Below are 27,230 nucleotides of genomic sequence, written 5' to 3' on the forward strand. Positions count from 1 at the left end.
AAAAGAAGATCCAAACTACGCTTCACATAAACATCGTCATGAATTCACTCTGATTTTTACTGTTTTGCTTCACCCACGATAAAATCACACTTCATGCACAGCTCTCTCTCTCTCTCTCTCTCTCTGTACTTCAAGAACAGTTTCCAGTCTAAAAATCTGTTTTCTGCATTATTCGCTTGCTTGTTACGCACAAGCCTACCGTTGTTTACAGCGCTGTCGGCCGCTGTTTTTTTTTTCTTTTTACATACTTCCGAAAAGAAAACCTAATTTCTGCCGTTCAATACTGAACAAATTTAAACTTTTTAAAATTATGCAAAATGCAAAACGCTTAGCCGTGTCTCTAATAAAACCGCTGTAACTTCAGAGGTAACGTTCATATGTTGATTAATGGTTTTCTTTTGATGTACTGCAGAATATTTTTATAAAATCCCAGGCCAGGAAAACCACCTTCATGTTTTTCTGTGTTTTATCTTCAGCTACTTTGACACAAAGGCATCTGCTGTGACGCTCACACCTTTGATAAAGTCTCGCAAGTGTCAGCTTCCTTTTTATAGATACAAAAATATGTAAATGTATTGATCTGAATTATAATATTTCTGACTGTCAAAATTTCCCAGATTCAAATCGAATTGAATCGAATCGAATCGAATCGAATCGAATTGAATAGAATCACGGATCGAATCGATTCAGGACCTTGTGAATCGGAAACAAATCGATTCGAGAAATCAGTGACGATACCCAGCCCTAAGGGTGATATGGTACTACAAGGTCATTAAGATAAGATGGGGCCTGATTATTTAAGACCTTGTATGTGAGGAGCAGGATTTTGAATTCAATTCTGGATTTAACAGGAAGCCAATGAAGAGAAGCCAATACAGGAGAAATCTGCTCTCTCTTTCTAGTCCCTGTCAGGACTCTTGCTGCAGCATTTTGGATTAACTGAAGGCTTTTCAGGGAGTTTTTAGGACTTCCTGATAATAATGAATTACAGTAGTCCAGCCTGGAAGTAATAAATGCATGAACTAGTTTTTCAGCGTCACTCTGAGACAGGATATTTCTAATTTTAGAGATGTTGCGCAAATGGAAGAAAGCAGTCTTACATATTTGTTTAATATGTGCGTTGAAGGACATGTCCTGGTCAAAAATGACTCCAAGGTTCCTCACAGTGTTACTGGAGGCCAAGGTAATGCCATCCAGAGCAAGAATCTGGTTAGATACCATATTTCTAAGATTTTCAGGGCCGAGTACAATAACCTCAGTTTGATCTGAATTAAGAAGCAGAAAGTTAGCGGCCAACCAGGTCTTTATGTCTTTAAGACATTCCTGCAGTTTAACTCATTGGTGTGTGTTATCTGGCTTCATGGACAGATAGAGCTGCGTGTCATCTGCATAGCAGTGAAAATCTATGCTATGTCTTCTAATGATAGATGACAGATAGAGCTGGGTGTCAAAAATCCAAAAAAGTAAGCAGGAAAAGTTTTGTATGCCATCCAGGTGCTTCAGAACCATGTAGAGCAAGGTGCACACAGCATCGTCTACCCCTCTACCTGTTCTACCTGTTCTGTTCTCTAGCAAATTGGAGGACGTCTAGGTTTTCCTGAGTGCCATGCAAAAGTTAAGTTTTTGCTAGTTTCTCAAAAGTTTTAATCACAAAGGAAGTCAAAGCAACAGGCTGAAAATCATTTAAAGATTTAGGTGCTTGAACTTTAGGCGCTGGTATAATAATGGAGCCCTTCCAGGTTGAAGGGACTACGAAACTCAAGAGACTTTGAGAAAAGACGAGAAAAAATCCCAGCCAACTGCTCAACACCGTTCTTAAGGATTTCTCCATCTATTTTATCTGAACCTTCATATTTAAGACTTTTAATATTCCTTGACATCCTAAGTGTGCATTCCTTGGATTCATTGCCTGGATCCACATGGATCCTGGATTCCTTCTGGTGCAACACGAGGCCTGGACTTCATGTGACACAAGTATGCAGGCAGTTCCTGGAGGATGACGGAATCGATACTGTTGACTGACCCCACACTCCTCCCGACCGAAATCCATCTGACACAGACAGGTTGGACCTCAGATGTCTGTGAAGCTCTCAGTCATCCAGGTCATCGTAGTCTAAGGAAGCTTGGAAAGAAAAGCGTCTGGACTTCTTTAAGTTGCTTGAAGACGTTTCATCTCTCATTCGAGAAGCTTCTTCAGCTCTAGGGTCAAATGGTGGAGAGTCCCAGATTTAAGTCCTGTGGGAGTATCCCCCCGAGAGGGTCATGGACCACCTATTGATCCTCTACCTAATCACAAAAGCCAAGGTGTGAAAATGGGTGTGGGTCACAATCAGCCAAGGTTTCGGGTGAGCTCATTGTGAAACCTGGCCCCACCCTATCATGTGATTTCCTGAGGTCAAAAGGCCCAGGATGTGAGTGGGTGTTAAGGCGTCTGGGAAGGGATCTCATCACTGGATTATAGATGGCAGACAGTTGGTGTCATAAGCCCCGCCCTCTGTTCAAAGATGGTCGTTCCATCTTGGACCTCAGATTGTCCAGGAACTCAAAGATGCCCTGGTTCAGGTCTGGGAGAAGATCCCCCAGGACACCATTCATGGTCTCATTAGGAGCATGCCTCACAACACTGGTGTCCTTTGCATGTATACAAGTATGTGAATGTGTGCTATAGAAACTCCTGAGTACCATTTTGAGTTGTGCACTAGTTTGCCGCAGCGTTCACTTGTTAGTGAATAAATGATCACTAGAAGCCACGATGTCAGAGTGAATACAGAAGGGAACAAAATATGATGAGTGACAAACAGCACCTCTTTCTGCAGTTTTTCTGTCAGTGGACCTCTAAAGTCATAACTAACCTGCAGTTTTGGTATTCACTGGATGAATCACCGAGTGAACTGAGGTCATCAGAGTTTGTGACCACTATCTGAGCTCATAAGCCCCCCTCCCAGTCTTCCTCCCTGTCCTTCATGGTCCCCTACGTGTGCAGTATATCATAATTTCAGGTTGCAGTTGTCTCACATTTTAGGACTTTATCAAAGCCTGATAATGAAGAATATTCTAGTTTTGGGAGGCCACAGTTAGGATGCTTGGGGTTATGAATTTTCCATAGTGTGGTATTAGCTGTTCCATGATGGAGTGAGAGAAATCTGTACTCGGCCTGCTCTGGTTTAGACACTGCCAGCTGGGCTATTTGTGTGTTTGTGACCCACTTCAGTTTAGCTTTTGTCTAAATTAAGCTGATGAAATCTGGAGCAGGAAACTTGTCACAGCATAAATAATAGCAAAGTGACAGATAAAAGTATGTATGTGACGTGAAGGCTGTTTTTAGCAAAATGAGATTGACAGGAAGTGGTGCAGAAGTCAGCAGTGGGTACTGTCTGTATGTGTGTGTGTTCAGTCACACTCAAAGAGGGTGTGTAGAGCCATTTGAATAGGCCTGTTTCTCTTCTTTATTCTTATCCTCCATATAATTGCATGTTTGTTTCTTTTAAAAGACAATAATGTATTCATGAAATCTTGGGAGGGATGAGTAAATGCCAGCTAGGCTTTTAATCACAACAGAAAAGAGGGCAGATACTGACATTAATTTTAACACTCTATCACAAAGACAAACACACAAATCATATGTTCCTTTTTGCTCATCTATAAACTGACAACAGGAAAAAGGCACATTCTAATCCATATTTATTACATTACTATTCAATGCGTTTGAAAATCCTATTACACTGAACAACACAGTCTCACAGTGTGAAGGAAACAAAGTCTAACCTTGGTCATTGCAAGTTTAAGTCCTCAATCAGTGCAAGCAAATTAGTCCCAAAATATGAAGATTCAGTCAAGTTTAAATGCAGTCCACTTCCAGCGCTGCTTATTGGATGAATACCATGAGCTCTTACAGTGGTGTGTAAGGAAATGTGCTTCACTGTTTGCTGGGTTTTTTCTCCAGTTAAAGTCAAGTGAAAGATTCATCAGGATGATGGTCCCGTGTCTTAAGTCAGGTGAGCAGACTCCAAGTTAATTTTCAGGTCTGGCAAGTCCAAGAAATATAGATTCTCAAATCAGTGAAGACAAGTTTTCATTTAAGAATCAAATTTGTTGCTATTGGACATCTCTACACTTGGGTCAGATCTTAAGGGAATCCTGACACGTTTAAATAATGAGTACTGCCACGCTAGACTTTAGATTAAACACGTTGTGTCAATAACAGCTGCATAGTTAGTTAATTTATAAAAGCCCCATTTGAATATCCAGGATAGACAGACACTACTTTTGCTGTCTGACCTATTTCTTGTTTCCTATGATTTTGGAAGCATTTCTTAAAGTCTGTCAGTGGTATTTTTATTTGTCTTGCTGTTCCAAGGTAGTCAAAGGAGTGTGAAATCAGTTTTTATGCCAAAAACGATTCCCTTCCAGCTCTGGCTTTGCCAGCGTATGTCGGAGCCACCTGGATAGTCAACTTGTCAGTATTTCTCCTGACAGAAGCAGATAGTGTTGAATAAACCTGGAATAACACACATCAAAAAATCTGCTTCACACCTTTTCAGCAAAAACTCTGCAGGTGGGGGAGAGATATTGGAGAGGTGGAGAATAAACTCAACCTGGGTGTCTATTGTCTTGTGTAGTCTGGGAGAAGATTGGATGATGGGGTGGGTGCAGTTTTCTTTGCGGTGGGGTCGGGTGGGCTGCCCTGGACTCTGTGGGGCGGGGTGGCGCTGCTGCTGTGGGCCCGGGTCCACATGGGCCTGGGCCCCCTTCCCTGGCGGGTTGCAGAGTATGGGGGTGCCTACTGGGGTCAGCGGGGGAGCTGGCCCCAGGGAGGGGCCGCTTCCCCCTCCCTTTCTTCCCTCCCCATCCTCAGCTGCCTCCCTCTCCACCACACCCACACACACACAGGGCTTGGGGTGCAGGTGTGTCACCAGGGTGCAGGGGAGGCACTCCCCCTCTGTCCCCTTCTGGCCCCTGTGCCTCAATTTTATTCCACAACCTAAACATCCACATTACTCATACTCTCATAACACATACATATAGGGCCTTGGGGGTGGGCACATTATACAGCGTCCAGAGGATGGTCTGTGTATTCAAACCCACCTCTGGCGCTGGTGCCCTACCCTCAATTTTAAATGCATACAGACACTGAGGGTTTTCGGGAGGAGCCGTGCTGCTCTCTGGCAGGAAGCACCATACCCTCCTGTGTTTTAATGCACTTTAGAACAGCACGCAGCAACACTACATATGAGCGGGCGGAGGGAGGTTTGGGGTCTTCACTCACACCCGTTCTGTTAACCGTCGGGGCTGGGGGGCTGGGAGGAGGTGCTGGCCGTTGGATTGGGGTCTGGGATGCGGGGCCTCCCTGCTACTGCAGATAAGGAGGCAGTCTGCTTTCCTCCACCCCAGAGAGAAGGGTTACATCTCCTGGGTCCGGGTACGGTTTGCCCCTCTGGGGGCAGGGGTACCTGGACCTGGGATATAGGTATGTTTGGGGAGTGTGAATGTGTGCACAGTGTCTATTTGTGTATGTCTCCACGTCGGGTGAGTGCCGAGTATTTGTTTGTGTATATGGGGGTGGGAATGCACGTTTGTGTCTGCGTGAGCCTGTTCGTCTGTGTCTATGTGTCAGCTTGGGCCTTAGACTCCACCTCTCTGGGAACATCTCAGGCTCTCCGAGGTATGGAGGCCTGTCTCACCACACTCCCTGCCGGTGGCTGATGCCCTCAGACGTTGGTGTGTTGGTGGTTCTTGGTGTCTGGGGTTGAGCGCTCATGTATGTACCGACTCACTCCTGGTGGCCGATTGGCGAGGCCTGGTGCCTGTGGGGCCCTGGGCCACTCAGACTGGGCCCCTTCCAGGGGGTGGGGCGTCCTCAGGCCTCTGGCCTCTGGGCCTGAGGCCCGGTCCTCTCTGGCACACCTGGCTGCCGGCAGAGCCCGCGGGCACGTCACTGCAACCCGCTCTGGCCTCTGCTCCGTGGCTGCTTGGTGACCTCTCATTTGGGGCTCTCCTCAGCTCTTCCCAGGAGGGTGGCACGGTTGCCCCCCTGTGGTCCTCCTTGGGTCCTCGTACTCTGGGGCCTCTGGATGTCTGGGGCCTGGATCTCCTCCATACCTGCTTCATGCCCTGGAGGACGGGGCTATGACTCCCCACACTCCCTAGCAGATTGTTACATGGAGAAACCTTTTGAATACAAGCGTGCTGATCCACACAGGTGTACAGACGGGTGTTCACAGACACAAACTACACCTTTCTTGGCTGCTACCTCAAAGCACATTGTGCGCTGTCGATCTTGCGTGCTGCACAATGATCCAATTGGTAAAGTAAATCCGCTTGGCATCTTTCTTGGCCTTCAGACAACAATTCTGATGGCTGAAGATCCAAACGGGACAGGCAAAAAAACCCAAAACACTGGCTTGTATGTCTGCCTTTTTCCACCGTGGCTCACACGACAATCCTGTTGTCAAATTGAGGCTCCTCAACTTACCAGACAGCCAGGCCCAGAGCGCTCTGTGCCATCCTGAGTCAGATGTGTTGTGGACCACGAAGCATCAAGGATGTTAAGTCAAATTAGGCTATTCGTCTTCCACTGGAGCCTCGTCTCTCTGATCCTGGTCTGTTTCACATGATCGTGTAGGACTTGTCCAAGCGATGAAATGTTGTTAATTTCACATTTAGGCTAAGCATGATTTGGACTTTAGAATGAAAAGACTGTGTCTTTTATTAAGAATATGGGCAATCAGTGTTCCTATTGAGAAATACATTTATTACCCTTTCTTGGGGCTATTAATATTACTGTTGATTTGCATAGTGGCATTTTCTTGGGGCATGGGGGGATGGATGGAAACTGGATGGACACTTTCCTGTTTATGTCAGAGTTTCTAATCTTGGTAATATTCTAAAGAAAAATGTCTTATATGTACAACAATTTTATATCTCTAAGCACGATGCTTCAAGTCACAATTAGTTGTCAAATACTGTGTAAATTTGTCAAACTACTGCTTTTAGGTTAAAGGAAAAGTATACATTTTTACTTTTTGTAAGTTTCTATTTTTTAACTGTTATTTATTTATTTTTGTCAAGATTCCAAACACAGCACAGTAAGAGGAAAAATCATTTGAATCCCTGCTGATTTTGTAAGTTTGCCACTAACAAAGAAATGATCAGTCGGTGTATTTGAACAGTGAGAGGCAGAACAATCACCAATAAATCCAGAAAAATGCACTTCAGAAAGGTTATAAATGAATTCCCATTTTCATGAAGGGGATAAGTATTTGATCCATCAGCAAGATTTCTGCCTCCTAGGTGTGTTTTATACAGGTAATAAGCTGACACTGGGAGTCTTCCCAACCTTTATAAAAGGCAGATGTCCATAGAAGCGATCAGTCTATCCAGAACTCTTCACCATGGTCAAGACCACAGAGGTACAGGATTTTGCACCTACACAAGGCTGGAATGGGCTACAAGACCATCGTCAAGCAGCGGGAAGGTGTCAACAGCTGGTGTGATTTGCAAATGGAGGAACCATAAAATATCCCCCTCAGTCTGGAATTTCACACAAGATCTCACCTCGTGGAGTTTCAATGAAAATGAGAATGCTGTGGAACCAGCCCAGAACTACTCGGGAGGAACTTGTCAATGATGTCAAGGCAGCTGGGATCACAGTCACCAAGAAAACCGTTGCCGTGAAGGACTGAAACTCTGCAGTGCCCGCAATGTCCCCCTGCTGAAGAAAGCACAAGTTTGCCCCTGAACATCTCAACGATTCAGAGGTGAAAGTGTTGTGGTCAGATAAGACCTGCCTAAGAATGCTGCCTATGACTCCAAGAACGCTGTCCCCACCGTCAAACATGGAGGTGGAAACATTAAGTTTTGGGGTAGTTTTTCTGCCAAGGGGATGGGACAACTGCACCGCATCAAAGGAGGATGGATGGGGCCATGTACCATCAAATCCTGGGTGAGAACCTCCTTCCCTAGGCCAGGGCATTGAAAATGGGTCGTGGATGGGTATTCCAGCATGACAGTGATCCAAAACACATCGTCAAGGCAACAAAGGATTGGCTGAAGAAGAAGCATATTAAGGGTCTTGGAGCGGCTGAGTCAGTCTCCTTAATCCCAAAGAAAATCTGTGGAGGGAGGTGAAGGTTCGAGCTGCCAAACATCAGCCACGAAACATTAATGACATCCTCTGCAAAGAGGAGTGGGACAGCATCCCCCCTGAGGTGTGTGCAAAATTTATAGCCGACTACGATCCACGCCAGACCTCTGTGATTGCCAACAAAGGTTTTGCCACCAAGTACTAAAGCACAGTTTGCAAAGGGATCAAATACTTATTTCATTCATGAAAATGTATAACTTTGTATAACTTATAACTAAATTTATAACTTTATTGAAATGCATTATTGGTGATTGTTCTGCCTCTCACTGTTCAACCATTGAAATTATGGACTGATCATTTCTTTGTTAGCGAGCAAACTTATAAAACCAGCAAGGGTCCAAATCATGTTTTCCCCGACTGAACTTTTTTTTATGACATACGGGTTCTTAAATACATCAGCACCATTATGTCTACTATTCATGCCACTGTACTGTAAACGTGCTCAAATAAGCATCAACATTCATGAGTCAGTGATTTGTCTGAGCCATAGGCAAAGAGCTGAAATATTGATGGTTAGATGAACAGATGAAAGAGCAAAGCAGTAAGAGAGGCTTGTTGGTTATATTTAGAAGCACAGTCTCACTGGGATCTTCAAGCAGGAGTATTTTTGTCTGACTGGAGAGGTTGAATACAGCTTTTGTTGTAGGTTTTTGAGTGATGTTACGATAAGCGTTCACATGCTGTCTGCCTGCTGTTCACTTTAATCTTTGTCTTCAATTCTTTGTTTTTCTATTTTTTACCAGGCATTATTTGGGCCAGCTTTGTCAGGAAACAACAGCTGAGAAATGTGCTTAGTTTAAGATACAAGGAACATTGTGGTGACACACAGTTTTATTATAGTCAGCTGGTTTGCTCATTGTTCATGTAAGGGATGTATACGTGCATTTCAGCACCAGTGCTTCATTCTTAACAGGTTACACACCTCCCTAATCCATACTGCACAACCTATGGAGCGTATAGGCTTTAAAGAAATGAGTTAAAAGGATGCAACTTGGACTGTTTAGATATTTGTCTGGTACAGTTTACAGACGGCACGATACCACTTATTCTTTATGTCCGATACCGATACCAATATCATAAATTTGGATATCTGCCGATACTGATATAAATCCCATATAGCGAATTTTATAATCAATAAAATGTTTTTTTAAATATCTTGCTGCATTTTGTATAAGTTCATACTCAAGTTTAAAAAACAAAACAAAACTAAAGCTATTCTGTTATACCTGTATGCAAAAAATACACTGCACCCAAAATATTTCATAGTTCAGCAAAACTGATCAATCTAATAAACTTAAACCTGCACCATCCTCCCTGTTCTGGTATTTTAAAGAGTACTTTGTGGAAATATTAAGCAACCCAACTAATAGGGTTGCCAACTCCCAGCAAAAAAAAAAAAAGGGAACCACCCCCCAACCTCCGCCTCGTGATGCTTAATTGACGTAATCAACTTTAATTTAATGCACGTGTAAAAACAAAAAAAAAAATGCACAGAAATCAATTATTTTTCTACAATAATTAAATAGATTCAACATCTTCTTCAACAGAATTGCAGACTGCACAGATGGTACCTTCCCAAAGGAAAAAGTACTATAGCTTACTAAGGTATAAATTTGACTTAATAGTTCTTATACAGTAATGAACTTCTATACATTTTACATCAGATGAAAACTTTGATTGTAAGATTCTGATAATTATTTATTAAAAGCTAGACATGACAATAAGAAAGAAAAGTATTTCTTTGTGCCCCCCTTTCCCTGTTAATGCCCTACCTGCCCCCCTGGCAAAACTTTGCTAGAGCCGCCCCTGCACAGTTACCAGCTGTCAGCTGCGTAGAAAAGGATCCTGGTGTACAAAGTAATATTAAATAAATTCTACCAACAGCTTATCAAGCTTAAACGTGCTGCTGTCGTTTAGCGCCTGGTTTCCTCTTTCTGGTGCAAAGTGGGAGAAAAACTAACAAGAGAGAAAAGCCGATCAGCTGATCATTGATCAGTTTCATGATTGAAGTAGAAACAGGAGAGGGAGGGGGAGAGAGTCAGTCGCTGGGAATGCTTTACAAACATTCAGAGATGAACTTACACACTTGCTTTACTTCTCAGTACGGAGCCCCTCTGATGACATGGTCCAAAAAATAAATAAATTGTGCCCACGAAATACTTATTTGTGCCCTCGAATAGTATTTCGTGGGCACAAATAAGTATTTCGTGGGCACGTTATACCCATTTCATGCCCACGAAGTAGTATTTTGTGGCCACAATTTATTTATTTTTTGGACCATGTCATCAGAGGGGCTCCGTATCTCTGGGATAACTGTCTCGGAGATTAAATGCCGGTTTGGAAGCACGTTGCGAGGCTCCAAATGCTCAACCAGACCGCCGACAGGTCTCGCACGCCACAGCCGCTCTATCACGAGACGCATACTCCGGCGCGCTAAGGTTATGAGCTGGGTTATGCCATGTCGCAAGTTTTGTGAGGTGCTTTTGTGATATTGAATGGATCGGATTACATTTTTTATTTCTCTCCGATATCCGATCCAGTAATTTAGGTCAGTATCGGACCGATACCGATATGTAATATCGGATCGGTCCATCCCTAGGCAGAGACTCACAAACAAGCAGCAAGTAAAAGCTGTTGCAGTAAATGAAGATACGCAGTATTTGGTGATTTCTTTTGGTTCTAGACTTCAGGCATTGACTTTGACTGTGAAGGATCCAAGACTTCAAACAATTCTTATATATAAAATTATATTAGTTTTTCCAGTTACTTATAGAAATACTTTGTATCTAAATAAACAGATTAATATAGTGTTATGTTCAATAAGTTGAATTAAGTCTCCACTTCAGTTATATCTTGTTTGTTAGTGATCCACTGTGGTGATACACGTATACAAAAATATGCAATAAAAACCTTTCTGTACGTAACACCGGCCAGTTTCTTTGGTTTTAGCTGTTCTGATTCCTTAAATGGAACTATTACTTCAGCTTTTGTTATTTTAACTTTTCACATCAGATGGTTTGTCATACAGTGCAGTGAAAAGGCTTGAAAACAGGGCACGCCCTACAAAATGCAGGCAGGTGACTGGAAGTAGCAAGCTATTCTGTTTGTATTAAAATAAAAATGTCCATGTAAAGGCTCTAACAGGCTGCCATTTTCCAAAAATACAACCACTGTTGTGACCCTGTTGGTCAGCAGTTCTCTCGAGATGCTGCCTGGTTTGAACTAGATGTGGTTAAATTTAACACAGGCTGAATCCTATCAACATAATCTATCTCAAATGCTCCATGAACCTAGCTTTGTCACATCGTACTTTGAAGAAGCTCGCAGCAAAACACACTAAAACATGAAATTAATGGTTAATCGTATTGCACAATACCAAAGAAATCATGTGAGCATAAATTAGGCCTTGTGCTCATTAAAGCTGAACTTAATCTCTCTACATTTGTCTTGACCCTTTGAGTCAACAGCAGGGGCTGGCAAGGATTCATTTGTCTCTACCTCAGCTCCCCAACCTTTCCTCCAACGCTGACTTCATCCACTTAAAGTGACAATGAATTATTCAAATTAGCATGCCTGGAAAAAATTTTGATAGGCTATTTTTAGCCCCAACAAGTGGCTGGTTGCCAAAATCTGTGGATTTAGAAGGGTTCCCTCTGTGAGCTGGCTGTCATGTCACAGTGAGCCGTGTAATGAGGGAGCTAATGCCAGAGAGAACGAGAGGAACATTCTGTGGTTTTCGGTTTGCAGTGTGGGGTCGGATGTTGCTTGCTAACATCTGTCCTGCATCATCTGTTGGTTCTCAGTTAGAGCTGAAACCGGTCTCTTAGGCTGAGTGACAGCAGCTAATGTTGCATTGTCATTAGTCTGTGCTAACAAAAACATGTTTTTAGTTCAGGGAAACCAAGGCAGGAAGTGACAGTGAGAGGGGAAACCCTCTCCCTGCTAAAGAACACGAGCATTCATTTACCCCTCTGCTGCCTCCTCCGCCTCCCATTCTTCTTCCCTTTCTCTCTCCTTATTTGCAATTCACCATCGTGAGCGATCACAAAAAGAAAAAAGGAACGGTGCTGTTACCATGGTGGCAGCTGACGAGGATGAAGAAAAGTGCAGTCCTGTGTCTGACAAAAACATGCGTTTGGGGAGGACTTTACTGTAATGTAAGATTAATAGACTCCTATTTTTGCCATCTCTGATATTCCCCACGACTCATCACTGTCCTCACAGCCCCTTGCTTTATTTTTCCCCTGCTTATTTTATAGACACAGGGCTTTCTTTTATTAAATAAAGGCTGAGATGGAAATCAGTTACTTGGTGGTTTAATTATGTATGTGGTACGATGATCTTTAAATGGTCCATTCAGTTAACTACACTGATTAAAGTTGATCTAGCTGCTGTTTGATTTTAGATTGGGAGCTGAATGTGACAGCATGCACAGTGCTCCTACAGGGTGGCCCGGCTATCAAACAGCAAGTCTAAGAACATACACTAACTGTGTATACAGCTAATGGGCTGGACTCTCAGGAGGCAGTCATCCAAAGGTTCTCGATCCCCACAGGGCGAGTGAGCTTTACAGAACTTTAGCTTTAAACGGCTTCAAGATTTCAAAATCTTCTACATCAGTGTCCTATATGCTTGCTGTTCACAACAATGCCAGTTTTCTATACTCTGTCTACTCAGTTCGCTTAGCTTTCAGTGTTAGTATTCAGCAGACTGACTACACAGAGTGGACAGCAGCATGTGCAGCGTATGAAAACAGCATCGTTGGAGGATTGTGTCAGTCACTTGGCCTCTTATTCACACTTGAAAGGTCAAACAAGTGAATAATATCTTCATCTAGACTGAGCTTGTGCTTAAAGAAAGGGCTGCAATCAAACTTGATGTTTCAATTCAAATCAATTTTCACATGAAAGCAGAAAAAGCTGAAATAGACCTGCTTGTGATTTGCAAGGGCAAGTTTTTTTTTCCTCGTCTGATTGTCTGATGTCAACACTAAAACATTAGTTACCTGCATATGTGTTGTGTATATTATTACAAATTCGACAGTGAGTACTGGAACAATACAATCAATGATAATCATGTTTACGTTTATTACCAAGATTTGACACAAATACATTTGGGATGAAACAGAATTTCTGTTTTTTCAAAAAACAAAAAAAATGTGTGTGGACACAAGAAGTGACGCAAATCTGAATCTAATGGGATCATGTAACTGGAAGCTCATTGCAAACACGTTTACAAGCTTCTTCCAAACTTTATGAAAAGTGTTTATAGCTCACTAGTTTAAGTTTCAGTAAGGCTTAAACTAACATAGCTTTGGACTGACAGTAGCTGCTAGCGGTCTGCTAGTCCTGTGAATAAAATCCAAGTGTTAGATGTTCACTTGTTTGCAGCTCTTTGCAGGCATCAGTGTAGACCTGTCCACACATACAGAGCATTGATGTGTCTCGCTGATCAAGCTAACCAAACTTTTATCCAAATATGTTTTTGTTAAATAAACAAATGAATAAATAAATAAAAACAATGACAGTTAAAATGTCAAATGTGAACAACTCTTTATAATTTCATTCTCTGTCCATACTGAAAAGTGATTTGTGGCATAGATAAATGGAGGTTTTTTAGATATGGAGACAGCTCATATCAGCTTCATTTTCAGAATATCATTTGGAGTCTGTTTTGTTCGTCTCTCTCGCTAGCTGCATAAATCCCTAATCTGGTCGGATTACAGACTTCCAAAAGTCAGAAAACAATCACCTGTGGAATCGGTTTGAGTTATGTTTACGAGACTCACTTCATTGGTTACTAGGCAGCACAAAGAGAGGAAGGAGACGGGGTTAGATACACAGACGCTCTCGTCATTATGTAGGTGATCAGTGTCGCTTCCTGGTGTGTTGTCGGAAGAGTGGGTTGTAGTGATGTGAAAGCAAGGAGGGGGAGTTGCTTTGAAGAGACACAACACTACTGAGTGACAGACAGAGGGATGTCTCTGCCCGGGGGTCTCTGCTTCCAGCTGGAGCTAAGCTCAGTGACTGAAGGAGCAGAAAGCTCTGGATGTCTGCACGCTGATCTCTGCCTGTACATCCAGCTAGAGTGATGCACTCTTATACCTACGAGGTAGCAACATATTTACACTGAGAGGATTTGTTTGAACTTTGATCAATCAAATTTGTGTTTAATGGAATAATGCTTTTATTATTTTTACATTTTTTTCAACACTGAAATGAGATAGAGTATCGGTCTTTTTGTTGTTGTTGTTGTTTTGCTCACTTAAAAAATAGCAAAATATTTAACCATCACCAGCTCACCGAGCTTGAACACACGGAGCAGTTCTAGTATTTATTTTGGAGTCGTGTTTTTGGCAGTTTGCTCTCTTTGAGAAATGTCTGGCTCTTTCAGCTGTGAAACCTTCAGTGTGCTCACCATCTAGTTGCCACTTCTGGATGCTGTTTTGTTATGAGTATTATAAATGAAGTATAAATTGAGTTCATCAGAGCTTTTGAAATCTGACTCTAAATGAATCTAATGACTGCAGTAGGTCAACGCAAGCTAGCAAGCAGGTGCAGCACATAGATCCGTGTTTCTGTGTGAATTTCACCCAAACTGAAGAACAGACTTCTTACACAGTCTGCATCACATAGACAGCCATATTATAGTCGTAGCATTCATTCAAACGTTCTCCAAATGCTGATAGGTCCAGTTCAGTTACTCCAGTTGGTGGGGGCGGAGCCTGGCAGACATTGTTACAGCTGCCGGTGTCAAAGCTTGTCAAAACTTACCCAGCATCCAGCTGGATGAATCATGAATTTTAAAAAAGACCAACCCTACAGCTGGTCTGAAGTCTGAAACCATTTATGCAGCAGGCGACTTCCTCACCTGAAGCCAAGTGGCCATTAGACGAACTGCATATTTATTCCTTTTTCTTCATTACAGTTGGTCACCAGAGGACTGTGGTGCTCTGGTTCAGCAGGACGCTTCACTCCCAGTGGTAGCTGTTCACCACTGGGATAAAGTTCATTGACTTGGTAACTCCCCATTTTGTGTTAAAATGTCATAAACCTCATGTAATGTTGGATTGGACTAAAAAGCTAGTGGAGTAGCAGCAGAGCCAGAGGGATCAGGTGTCTTGAGGTGAATGCACCCTCCCAGCAGTACATGCATGCTATCTTTGCATACTGGGAGTTCGGGCTGCGACTATGTGGACGTGCAGTTTAAGCTGAGACATGGAAAAGCCCTGAAACTGAAATTATAACCAGACAATCAGAAGAGAAACACAAGACAGATCACATACAGGCTCAAACCCCACAGGTTTCATTATGTCAGTGTGCACACGCGCGTGTGTGCATGTGTCTGACTTTCTCTCAGACTGTGTTAGCACCTCCAGGGTCCCCTTAGCTTCATGATGTCATAACAGCTTTGCAGGGGGCTTCACCATCACAGTGGTGGATGGTGGTCTCAGGTCCAGGAACCGAACACAGAGCTTCCACTCATAGTGTCAAACAGATGGTGGAGGTGAGGACAGCAAGCGTGCTGATTGGCCAAGCCAGCAGGGCAGTTTCTGAAACAGAGCCTGAGCAGCGCGGTGGACTGTTTGGGTCTGTGCATGTGAATGTGGGGGATTGTTCACTGGGAGACTGCCAAGATTTGTCCATCCTACGTGTTGCTGTGCCAGTATACAAACAAATGTATTGTCCATTAGAGTCGTTCTGTTTTTAGCTCTATGACTGAGACCCAAAGCTGCCGGGATTTACAGAGAATATCTCAAATCGTGGGGTTTAAGACTGGCAGCTGTTAGTCACAACGGACTGTAAATGTCCTTCCAACCTGGCAGCTAATAATCATGGATCTCCATGACAGTTCAGCAGTACTACAACCTCTGACACACGTTAAGCTCTTGCATTGTAGAGGATGTATTTTTGTCTCTATGTGGTATTTACTACATTTCCTGCTAATGCTCTACGGGCCTGTGTACTGTTCTTCTTAGGCTTTCCAAAAAAGTGTAGCCGCTATAATAAATCCAACTGCTGTCTGATCACTATTACAAATGGAAGCACCTGACCCAGGCGGAGCAAATGCCTACAAACGTATGCATAGATGGAGGTGGTGAATCAAACACAGTCCAAAGTGTTTCTGTTTTTTAAAACCATGTACTGGAGTCCATGAACGAGAACACAGCAGATGTGATGTGCAGAGTAGAGGAAGCCTTGACTTCATGTTTAAATCAGGACAAGGCTTTCTTTCATGTGTCAACCCTACCTGCAGAAAGCTGTGGAGTCACACAGGCTCCATCATCATTAAGGGCACTCCAGGTGGGAATCGAACTTGCGACTCTCACTCCAGAGGTGTGTAGACTTACCACTACACTCTCTAGTTGTTGTTATTGTGTTGTTGGGAGTTTTTATTTATTTTTTCTGTGTTACTTTAGTTTTGCTTTTATTAATTATTTGCTTACTACTAATAAGTGCCACATATGGGGCGCTAAAGGAAGTCCTGGCACAAGATTATTGTACATCACGATGTAGGAGCCACTGTTAAGATTTTATGGGTCACAGTGGAGATTTCCGTTTGATAAATGGACCAGTCCCCACTACTCTGTTTAAGGACATTTACCCATCCACACACACTTTCCATTGGTGTTGAATGTGACATCTGTTGTGCTACCAGGCCAAAGGCAGTTGTAATGCACTGGAAGCTGGTGTGTTTGCAGCAGTTTGATCTGGCATTTTCCTCGTGTCTCTTCTCCTGGCTGCGGACAGGGAGAATCCCGGTGACTGGCAGGAATGCCTGGTGAAAAATTGTGTGATTATGAGGATGGCTTCCATGGTTCAAGTCTGACAACTATCAGACCCCATCAGGGTTTGGGGAGGTGATGGGGCTGCTGACAGAAACTCCTAATGAATCACACTGTTTGTACAGTGCATCTAACAGAGCTACTACATGGATGACTTTTGACATCTCCTGCTTTTCATTTCTCAGTCATTATGAAATCCTGGTTTCATGATGCTGCTTATGATTTTTCTGAATAACCAGAGCTAACACTACATCATAAGATAATTTAATAAAATAAAGTCTTTCCTGAAGGAGACAGTTCTTCCTCTGAGTGGCAGATAGGGAACCAAGCGTAACGTGATGCAGCAGTGATATGAAAGCATTCAGCTCAGACACAATAAAATAACACAAAATCAGCGCCTGAGCAACATGAAGGTCTCATCTTTTTCCAAGCCACTTGTTGATGTTCAGTAAGAACAAACAGCTGCATATAGTTTGTTGTAAGGGGAGAGAAAGATATGCTTGAGATTTCAGTCATGCTTAAAGCAATGCTAAAGGTTATTGCTGTGCTAGTTGCCCTTGGAGACCAAGATGCTCCATTCAGTCTGCAGAATAAATTCACTGGACAAGCAGAGCAAACAACACATTGATGATTTGTTTATTTTATTTTATTGGTAGTGTGTTAAAAATGCCAAATCAGCTTCAGAGGCAACTTTGAGATTCATCGTGTTTAGACCAAGAGTGCATTCAATCATAGAGACCATGTTAGAGTTCACTGATACAACAGTTCCAGTCCTTTAGTAGAACTGATGCTATGTTTCCTTTTTGAGGAGAATTTTTCAATGCAGGAGATTTAAAAAAAAAAAGGCCATATTTCTAATTTGTTTTTCATACAGTGTTCTGTAGTAGAGCACCCCTATTTAACTGGACTGGTAAATTGGTTTTAAAAAAAAAATCTATCGATCGATTTTCTCACACTTATCCAACATGATGGCAGAAAAGGAGGCATTGTTCCCCCATTCTCTCTTTACACATAAAGAATGTTTCATACTTAATTTTTTTTTTTAATTGATCAGCAGAAGAATTAGAAATTATAATTAGACAAAGATAACCCGAGGAAAATCAAAATCCAGCTTAAGTGAAAAGTTATTCAAACTACTTTATTAAAGGAACAGCTTTGAAAAACTGCATTTTGTATTTACTTGGGTTCTTTTTTTACTTTGTCTAATTTTATAATGTGTTTAATGAACTGAAACATCGGAGTGTGACTGTAAGGAAGAGGACTGCCTTACTATTTATATTATAATGTGTATAGCACTTTAGAGCACACCTTTCACTTTATTAAAGGCACCTTATCAAGCACTTCATTTAGCATCGCACTTTCAGCATGGATTTGCACAGTAAAACATTTGCACACAAGAAGTTTAATTATTTATTGAATATTTATTGGGAATTTCAAAATCAGTTGCTAGCCTTGTTTCAGATCCTGTGCAGCTGCTCTTCATCAAGGAATGTGGTGGTGTCTGTGAGGAGAAAGGAATGGTGATTGAGAGAACATAAGGTTTCACCAGTAAGGAAAACTAACGCAAATGTGTGTGTGAAAAGTCTACAATTAAAGGAGGTGCAAAGAAGCTATTGTAAGATGTTATTACTCACCTTTCTCTCCTGTGTTTGGGCAAATGTTTCCCTGGGGGTCCAGACACCATTTAAAGGTTCCGGGAGAGACCACGGGTTAAGGGAGTGTGGGGAATCTTTTGTGCTTGGGCTTTTGGGTTTTTATAATATTGGGTTTGGTGTAGGATTAAAGTCTAAAATATTTGTTAAATGTGAAATGTATGTATTTATTTATTTATTCAAATTGGTATATTGTATACTGTGGTGGAAGGTTGGGATTTAAGAATTCACCTGTGAGTGGAATAATGGTTTAGTCTGTGACAGCTGGAGGTATTTAAGGCTGCTGGTTGTCATTAGAGCAGGTTGATTGTGCTGTGAAGAACCTCAAGAGTGGATTGTTTGTAAGGAGAGCTGTATAGCAAATAAATATAAGTTTGTTCCACTAAAATTGTCCCGTTTGTCTCACTGTAAATCCAGCTGCTGAGGGCTGCCTTGTTATAGTGACAAATAAGCAAATAGTTTTTGTCAGCAGTATTGGTGGACATACTTTTTCTACTATCAAATCTACAGTCTCTACCCCATGTGCACGTGACGTGGCAGCCGTACTTGAAGGTCACAGGTTGTAGCTCCTCAGCAGCCGTTATCACTGTGTCTGAAAAATTCTGAAGAAGCATGCCAGACAAATGGAGCTCATCCGCTGGCTAAATTAGATCTGCATTGTTCAGAAATCGACTGAACAGTGTGTGTGTGTGTGTGTGTGTGTGTGTGTGTGTGTGTGTGTGTGTAGTGCTCCCTGTGGTGGCTTTAAACAGTGACTTATAGAAGCACAGGACTTCTTCATCATGCAGAGTGCATGTGCTGCAATCACATGATAAGTTAGCACATTTGCATTTTTAACACCTACCATAAATAACCTTGTGAGGCTGTGTGTGTAAACAGCGGCATCAGTGCGTACACCAGCATGTGAGTGTGAGTTCATGTCCAGCTGCTGTACTGTGACATGATTCAGCTTTTAAAGGCTGCTGTATGCTACATCCTTTCTCTGCAGACGTGAACACATCAGAATTACATCCCAGCATGAGACAGAACTAGTCATTAGTTGGCGCAGCATCCACACAGCTACAGGAAACAGCTCAGGCAGTCCTGCTGCTCGTTTCAGCCAATGTCATGATAAGAGGACAGAGATGGAGACAGCAGGGAAGGTGAAATAAAGACATCATAAAAGAAGCACAGGAAAAAAGAATGAATTTTGAATTGGTGAATTTTTCCATTTTTCTGTTTAATGTACACAAAAAAGCAACTACAAAACAAACAAAAAACACTATGAAATTTTAAAAGAGCTTCCACAGGAGCTCTGACCTATCGGGGCATGCAAACTGGAACTATGGTGGCATCCTGTGGTGCTGGCAAAGGATTGTTTGGTCCTGCTGGTTAGCATGTTACAGTGCATGCCACATATGCTCCATCAGATTCAAATCTGCAGTTTCAAAGCAGGGTCAACACCTTGGCAGGGTGCAGTGTCTTGCAGGCACAGGCTGCTACCATGGGTTGGTGCCCGTCTTTGGTAGGGTTAAATGTAAACATAATATCTACACGTACAGCAGTAGTCTTAGATTTCTAGCAGTACACTGCATTCTAATAACGTGATCAGTATTTTTCATGTGGCCTGTTGTGGTTGTGGCTGATAAGCACACTTGTAAACCCTCTAAACCAGAGGTCCCCTCTGTAGCTCTGCTTTAAAAGAACGTACGTACCTGGGCCCGCCTACTATCCTCGGAAATGTAAAATGATTGGCTAGAATCCAAAGTGTATGACATCTCAGGAAAAAAAAAGCACCGAAATGAAGCACCGAAATAAAGCACCGAAATGTGCGCTGCTTTTCAGTCTGGTTACGACCGTTTATGTCAGAACCGGTGCCATGATGGCACCGGATACCGGTACCCATCCCTATTCATAACACACGGGAAAAGACCCAGGGAAACCAAGTTAACAATAAAAATGATTAAAAAAATAATGCTAAAAACCGATAAAAACTCTGAAAACCATGAATTTCACACCTGAGCCTCAACTCTCGCGGCCCAGTACGGGTCCGTAGCCCGGGGGTTGGAGACCGCTGCTCTAAACCACAAAAACAAACTTTTTACTCATTCAGCTCTCAAAAACTACGCTTATGTTCTGTATTCAAAATGACGTGAAAACTCGTGTCAGTTGTTTAGATCTTGCATTTTGGAATCCTTCAAACAGTTTGGACAGACTCACCCACGGCCCTCGAGAGGGAGCATTATTCTTCTGAATATTGTTTATTTTTGCAGCAGGTATCAGAATTTGATTGCATCCAGATTGAGTCTGATGATTTGCTTAATTTCTTAGCAAAATCAGAGAAAAAGTAAAATCCTTCACATGCAGTGCACTGTACTGCACTGTGTTAGTTCAGAAGTGACATCCCACTGCAGCAATGGCGTCTTGTTTACCTCCGCCTACAGCTTGGATCAGTCTATAGTACAGGAAAAATAAACTCATAGCCCAATGTCAGAGGTGGGAACTGAACAGCCTTGTTATATTGCCTCTGTCAAACTTTTTACAACACTTTCTGCATATCTATCTACATATAGTATATAATCAACAATCTCAAAATACATATAAACTGAGTACATGGTGTTTAGTGATACCGACTTATCCCCAAACACTGTGCTGAGGCTTTAAATTTGTGCCATTGAAAGTGTATGAACAAAAACACTTACAGGGTAATAAAGATACATAAAGAGAGGCACTTGAGTGAATGTACACACACAGTTCAGCATCACAGTAACCCAAATAGTGGCAATGATATTTATGAGAGCGTGTGAGTCATGCAATCCAAAACAAGGCCGAGTGTGAAACGACTTCTTTAGAGCACAGTAGGTAGAGCGCACCAGTGGAGGGACTGTGGGAGGATGGTGGAGAAGCAGCATACCAGGCTGTAAATCTGCTCCATCTAGCTCTTACAGAAAGTCGAGCGTGTCTTCTTCCACAGCAGCTCAATGTCTGGATTTGAGCTCCGCATCAGGAAGCTGTTTCCATTGAGGATTTGCAAAATATGTCAAAAACATGAAGTAAAATAGCTTAGGAAATTATCTGTGTTACTTTAATAACATGCAGACTACCTCTGGGAAAATGAATAGATTTCTAATGCCAAACTGATGTCAATGATATATTTATCGTAGATCTATAGATTTAGACTTTACCACCACAACAAATTTCTATCTGCTCAAGGATGTCCAGTAAGGTACGCTACCAGTGAATGAGTTAAGAACAAGTCTGCAACTGGGTGCCAGTTAACCTATTATAGCATAGCAGTTTACTATTGGCCTTTCAAATAATACTGCATCTTACAGGGTTTGATAAGGTATGGCATTTTCCCAGTTGTCATACGTCACATCTTACTCCAAAGACGATTGCTTAGCACTAACATAAGTGACAGAAATAAGGCCAAAGTCAGTCGATCTGTGTAACTTAATATGCAAAACCAAATGAAGAGATTCCCCGTCACCTTTCTCCACTGGGTTTGAAGTCTGCTGGGCCTTTCTTGCTTTACTAGACTGGATCTGCATTCCCAGATTGAGTCTCCGCACTTTAGTCCCTTCGAAATGATGCAAATGTAATAAACCTGTTGTAGTTTGTCCTTTTCTCATGAGAACATTTATTGAATGATTTTGGTGTCAAATCTATCCTAAATAGTGTAGGAAGTCATGGTTGAAATGAAATGTAATGGCCATAATGTGTTTTTCTCTTTTTTGTCTTCTTTCTCTTAGTTTATTGCCTTTGTGTCTTTGTTCTTCATCCTGGTTTCCATCACCACCTTCTGTTTGGAGACTCATGAGGCTTTCAACAAAATCATCAACAAGACTGATGTGGCGCGGGACAGCAACGTGACCGACTCAGGTCCACAGTATGAAATCGAAACTGATCCTGCTCTTACGTATGTGGAAGGTGTTTGTGTCTTCTGGTTCACCATTGAGTTCCTGGTGCGTGTGACCTTCTGCCCAGTCAAGTTGGAGTTTTTTAAGAGTGTTCTTAACATCATCGACTTTGTGGCTATCTTGCCTTTCTATTTGGAGGTTGGGCTGAGCGGCCTTTCTTCAAAGGCTGCCAAGGATGTGTTGGGTTTCCTCAGGGTGGTTCGTTTTGTTCGTATTCTGCGTATCTTCAAGTTAACACGACACTTTGTGGGACTTAGAGTACTGGGCCACACGTTACGGGCTAGCACCAATGAATTCCTGCTGCTCATCATCTTCCTGGCATTGGGAGTGTTAATTTTTGCCACAATGATATACTATGCCGAAAGAATTGGCGCCAAGCCCAATGATCCCACGGCTACCCTCCACACTAAGTTCAAGAACATCCCCATCGGCTTCTGGTGGGCCGTGGTAACCATGACAACACTGGGATATGGTGATATGTATCCAGAGACCTGGTCAGGTATGGTCGTGGGCGCATTATGTGCTTTAGCTGGTGTGCTGACGATAGCCATGCCTGTGCCCGTTATCGTCAATAACTTTGGGATGTACTATTCTCTGGCTATGGCCAAGCAGAAGTTACCCAAAAAGAGGAAGAAACATATCCCTCAAGCAGTGCAGGGAGGGTCCCCCACCTACTGCAAAGCTGATCTCAACACCACCTGCAACAGTACTCAAGGTGACCTGTGCCACGTCAAAGGGAGCAGGGTACTAGAACGCAACCGTTCAGGTAAGACCATATGTTTAGACAAAGGTCATATGGAAAACAGAACTACTCTTAGTTCGCTTTGTTTAACAGTTAATTCAGATTACTGAAGGGGGTTGTTTATGTAGTGACAATGAAGAGAATTCATGAGGGACTTCCTTTCAGTTAGAAAGCCGTGGCCATCTGACAGATTCCCCAACACTAGACATGATTTCCCCATGTGACCCATAAGCTCCAAAGCAGTTCCCCAATAGATGACTGAGCTGTTTTTACAGCACCAATGCCAAAGGTACAGAGAGTGGGAGATAAGCATTCAGACTCCTTGTTTCCAAGTGTTTCTTCCTGTAAGTATTGCTCATTTGGTGCTCAGACCGTAGGTGGCTGTTTTTCCCTCTAGTACCATATCAGTAATTGACTCTGACACATCTGATATTGATGGAAATTAATGTTGACCTCTGTGTACTCGCTTTCTTTCAATTCTAATACAGACATTCCTCAGGGTAGGTGCTCCCTACTATCTGTTTATTAAGTCCCTGAAACTTACATTTAATAACCGCAGAATATTTCATGATTCATTGACTGGATGCACAAACAGAATCATTCTGCCATAGTCACCTCTCTGATTTTCTCAAAGGTCATTTAGAATTTAAGTCTGCAAAGATACTTTCCTCCCGTGTGTCCTTTAGATAGGACATATAGATACCAGCTTTGTACTGAGTCTGATAGTTCATACAACCCCCAACCCTGTGACATCAGAATATGTTGTTGTTTGAACTGTTGTTGGTAATGGCACACGTTTCTTTTCCAAATCATACAACTTGTTCTGAACAATTACATATTTTTGCAGTTTTATGTTTTTTGTTGTTGTTTGTTTTTAAATCAAACAATCACAGTGTAATCAAAGTACAGAATTTTAGCTTTTAATTCAAAGAGTTTTACAATAATGTTTGCATTTACTGTTTATGAATCAACAGCCATAGTTCCCCATTATCAGAGGCTCAAGGTAATTGGACAAACTGACATAATTTTAAATGTAAGGACTGTTTTGAATCCTTTCAAGTCTAGAGCCCACGGATGTCATTATATATATTTCCGCCACTGAGACGCTCTGCCAGGTCTTTATTTAGTTGCCACTCGTTTGTAAGTTGTGCCTTCAGTTTTTGGTTTTGCTTTTTTGGGGGAGGGGCTCCTTGCACTGATGTCTCTTTGGATCAAATATAGAGAGTTCAGGTAACATATATGCGAGTTAATTCATTGGAGCCATGAAGGTGCATCTGAAATTAAGACTATGTCAAACAATTGACTCTAATTCCTGAACAGATAGTACAGTTTTTGCACCCGTTCAGTTAAAGTCTGCACCAATCACGTCATCACTGTTTGATTTAACCCTTTAGAGCCGAGCGTAGCGCCCACGCTACGATTTGCGTATCTATTTTTAAATCCCTGTATCACTGCAACCACGTAAGCTAGTGCAATAATTTTTTTTGCATATGAAACCGGAGAAGTTGTACTTACATCTTATGCCATCAGCTTGTCCTAGGTCACGGTTTCCTTCTACATATAGCTTTGCAAAAACTGCATAAAAAGCGCTTGCAGCAACAAAAACATAATATTCCAGAAACACGCTTTGCCGATCCGATCAGCTGTTCATAACACTTCCTACGTTGGAATAGACGTCAGCATGTCCACCATTACCTGCCCGAAACCGGAAGTGACGTCATTTTCGAGGAAATGTAGTTTTTTTTACTGTCAGGGCCTCAGAGCCTATACTGGTGTTTGTAAAAGTTATCTTTGACTTTATGACTTTCTGTGTCGTTTCTGGGATGCTTAGAACTCAAATTGCACTGCTGGAAATAGTTTATTTTGATGCATATGCTGCTTTTTTGCAAATTTGCACTATAATATTTATTTTCGTTTTTCCTGCAGTATATAAAAATTGGTGTATTTCAAAAGTAAAACTATGAAGACACTTCAAATAAATTTCCTGTGGTGGGAAACTAGTTTGTGCAACTTTTTTGTATTTACAGTTTTGAGGGATAAGCCTCTTAAATTTCTCTAACTAGAAATATATGTTAAAAAAACAAAAACGATTTTCAATTTTTTTGTAGTTTATTGCACTTTTTTGCAATTTATGTAATTACTATGCACTTAATGCATACATATTATTAAAATTTGGGCTGTAATGGTTGTATTGATGTATATCAACTTGAAATGCTCCCAAAATTGGCACTACAGCATGTACAAATATAAAGTAAGCTCTGGCAGACTTGGTTCTATGGTAGGTCTTAAAGGGTTAAAATCTACTACGTTTGAGGGCACAGATGTATAAATATGTGTAGCTATGGTAATTGCTAACGCTCCACACTGGTGTTATTTAATCTTGATACTTTTTCATCTTTTTATCAAATTGATATGATTCTCCTGCAAAGGGAAACACTGCTATACTTTATTCCACTGTGCCAAGTACCTCCACTGCCATCCACAAACTATTAGAACCACGTAAATGTACCAGCCCTTCAATTTTATGACATATTTAATCATAAAAATTGACATGGCCAATTGTGAAACTGTCAGTACGTGTCTTTAGTCCCCAAAGAGGAGCTCTATGACTGCCAGAGCAAGAAGAATGTATTAGCCTGATCTCCTTCCTAATAATGGATGGAATATGTCACTCAAATGCACAGTCATAGCTCTTTTATATAGACAAGGCAAAAACTACATCAGGTTTTGGCTCTATGAATTATGCTATTTGGCAGGGTTTTCATTTTTGGGGAAGAATGGAAACATCAGTCTCACCTGTATCTTTTCACAAGGTTAAAGTAAAAACAGATTTCTTGAAATCTTTGAAATCCACTGGAGTGTCGTCATTCCATGGATTCAGATCGCAGTTTCTTCCTGTTTTAACAGGAAGCCTTTAGGCAGACGTGAGGATTGTAGTTTCATTGCTTGGTAACTTCTTCTGTTGTCATGTCTATAAGGGAAAAGTACCACAAAATCATCAGTTTGGTGTAAATTGCATGAATGAACAAAAGCGAATATGGATGTGCAAATGGATTTTTTCTCAGTTCTGTCTGTAGACTGCAGCAGGGGCAGCGACCTCACCATGTCTCCTGAGGAGAGGGTTCCCATGCGTAGGTCCAGCACCCGAGAACAGGACCGCCGGAGTGGGGGGACCTGTTTCCTGCTTGCTGCCAGTGACTACACCTGCCCTGCAGATGGAGGGATACGAAAGACAGGTAGTTTAACTGATATGTAAAATTTCTAATGTCATTTAATTCAACATAGAATTAGAACATTGTGATGTCATTTTATAAAAGTATTCTAAAAAGCATGCAGATCTGTTGTTTGTTGGGAAATCATTGTCAAATCCACGCTTGCTGTTGTGCACTGCTACTGATTAGTTGTTTGAATCATCAGGCATCATTAGTGAAGTTCCCTCGAACCACCGGTCTGAATAAACCGCCTATCATTTTAGAAGGTACTTGTCCAAATGCTCATCAGCTGATCCATGTCCTTAGTGAGTGGCACACCAACATCCCAGGAAGGGGGGAGGCTTTATGTTCAGCCCTAGTCAGCTCAGGTAACGTAACCGGTTGATGTGCTGTCGCGACTCTCCACAGACACACTGCATAACATTTTTGGCATTTCTGAGGGGCAAACGCATCCCGGCAGCTGACTCAGAACTGTTGCTTTCTTCACAATTTATTCCTGTTTTCTGGTTGCCTGGAAACAGTTGAATAAATTTCTGACCCAGTGTCTTACTTTTTTGGCTGTGGCCTGGTCCACTGTCCATCCACAGCATGCAAGTACATCATTTGCCTGTAAGGTGATGATACACCAGCAAATAGTTTTTCACTGTCAGAGAGGATAACAGGTTAAGGAACCAGATTTTAGTCAACTCATAAACATATTTGACTTCTTCATTTTTATTATTGGCTAATGGCCAAGGCAAAGAGCGGTAGAGCCAAGCATTAGGCCATGAGCGATTTATCAGCAGACCAATATTATC

General features: G+C 42.0%; 1 protein-coding gene across 5 annotated transcripts in view; it reads left to right on the forward strand.

Annotated features, from left to right (window-relative positions):
• Positions 1 to 27,230, forward strand: part of kcnc2 (potassium voltage-gated channel, Shaw-related subfamily, member 2) — a 98,829-nt gene that overhangs the window by 64,523 nt on the left and 7,076 nt on the right. For 4 of the 5 annotated variants that reach the window (XR_010096771.1, XM_063500416.1, XM_063500417.1 and 1 more), the window contains exons 2-3: positions 22,312 to 23,245; positions 26,287 to 26,457. Coding sequence is in view for 4 of the 5 variants with exons in the window: in XM_063500416.1 (XP_063356486.1) it covers positions 22,312 to 23,245; positions 26,287 to 26,457 (1,105 nt within the window). In the remaining variant the exon portion in view is untranslated. Of the gene's footprint in view, positions 1 to 22,311; positions 23,246 to 26,286; positions 26,458 to 26,739; positions 26,802 to 27,230 lie in introns of all 5 variants that reach the window. The other variant, XM_063500419.2, reaches the window with a different exon arrangement.

This window comes from Pelmatolapia mariae, linkage group LG17 (genome assembly GCF_036321145.2).
Source record: "Pelmatolapia mariae isolate MD_Pm_ZW linkage group LG17, Pm_UMD_F_2, whole genome shotgun sequence".
Lineage (NCBI taxonomy): Eukaryota > Metazoa > Chordata > Actinopteri > Cichliformes > Cichlidae > Pelmatolapia > Pelmatolapia mariae.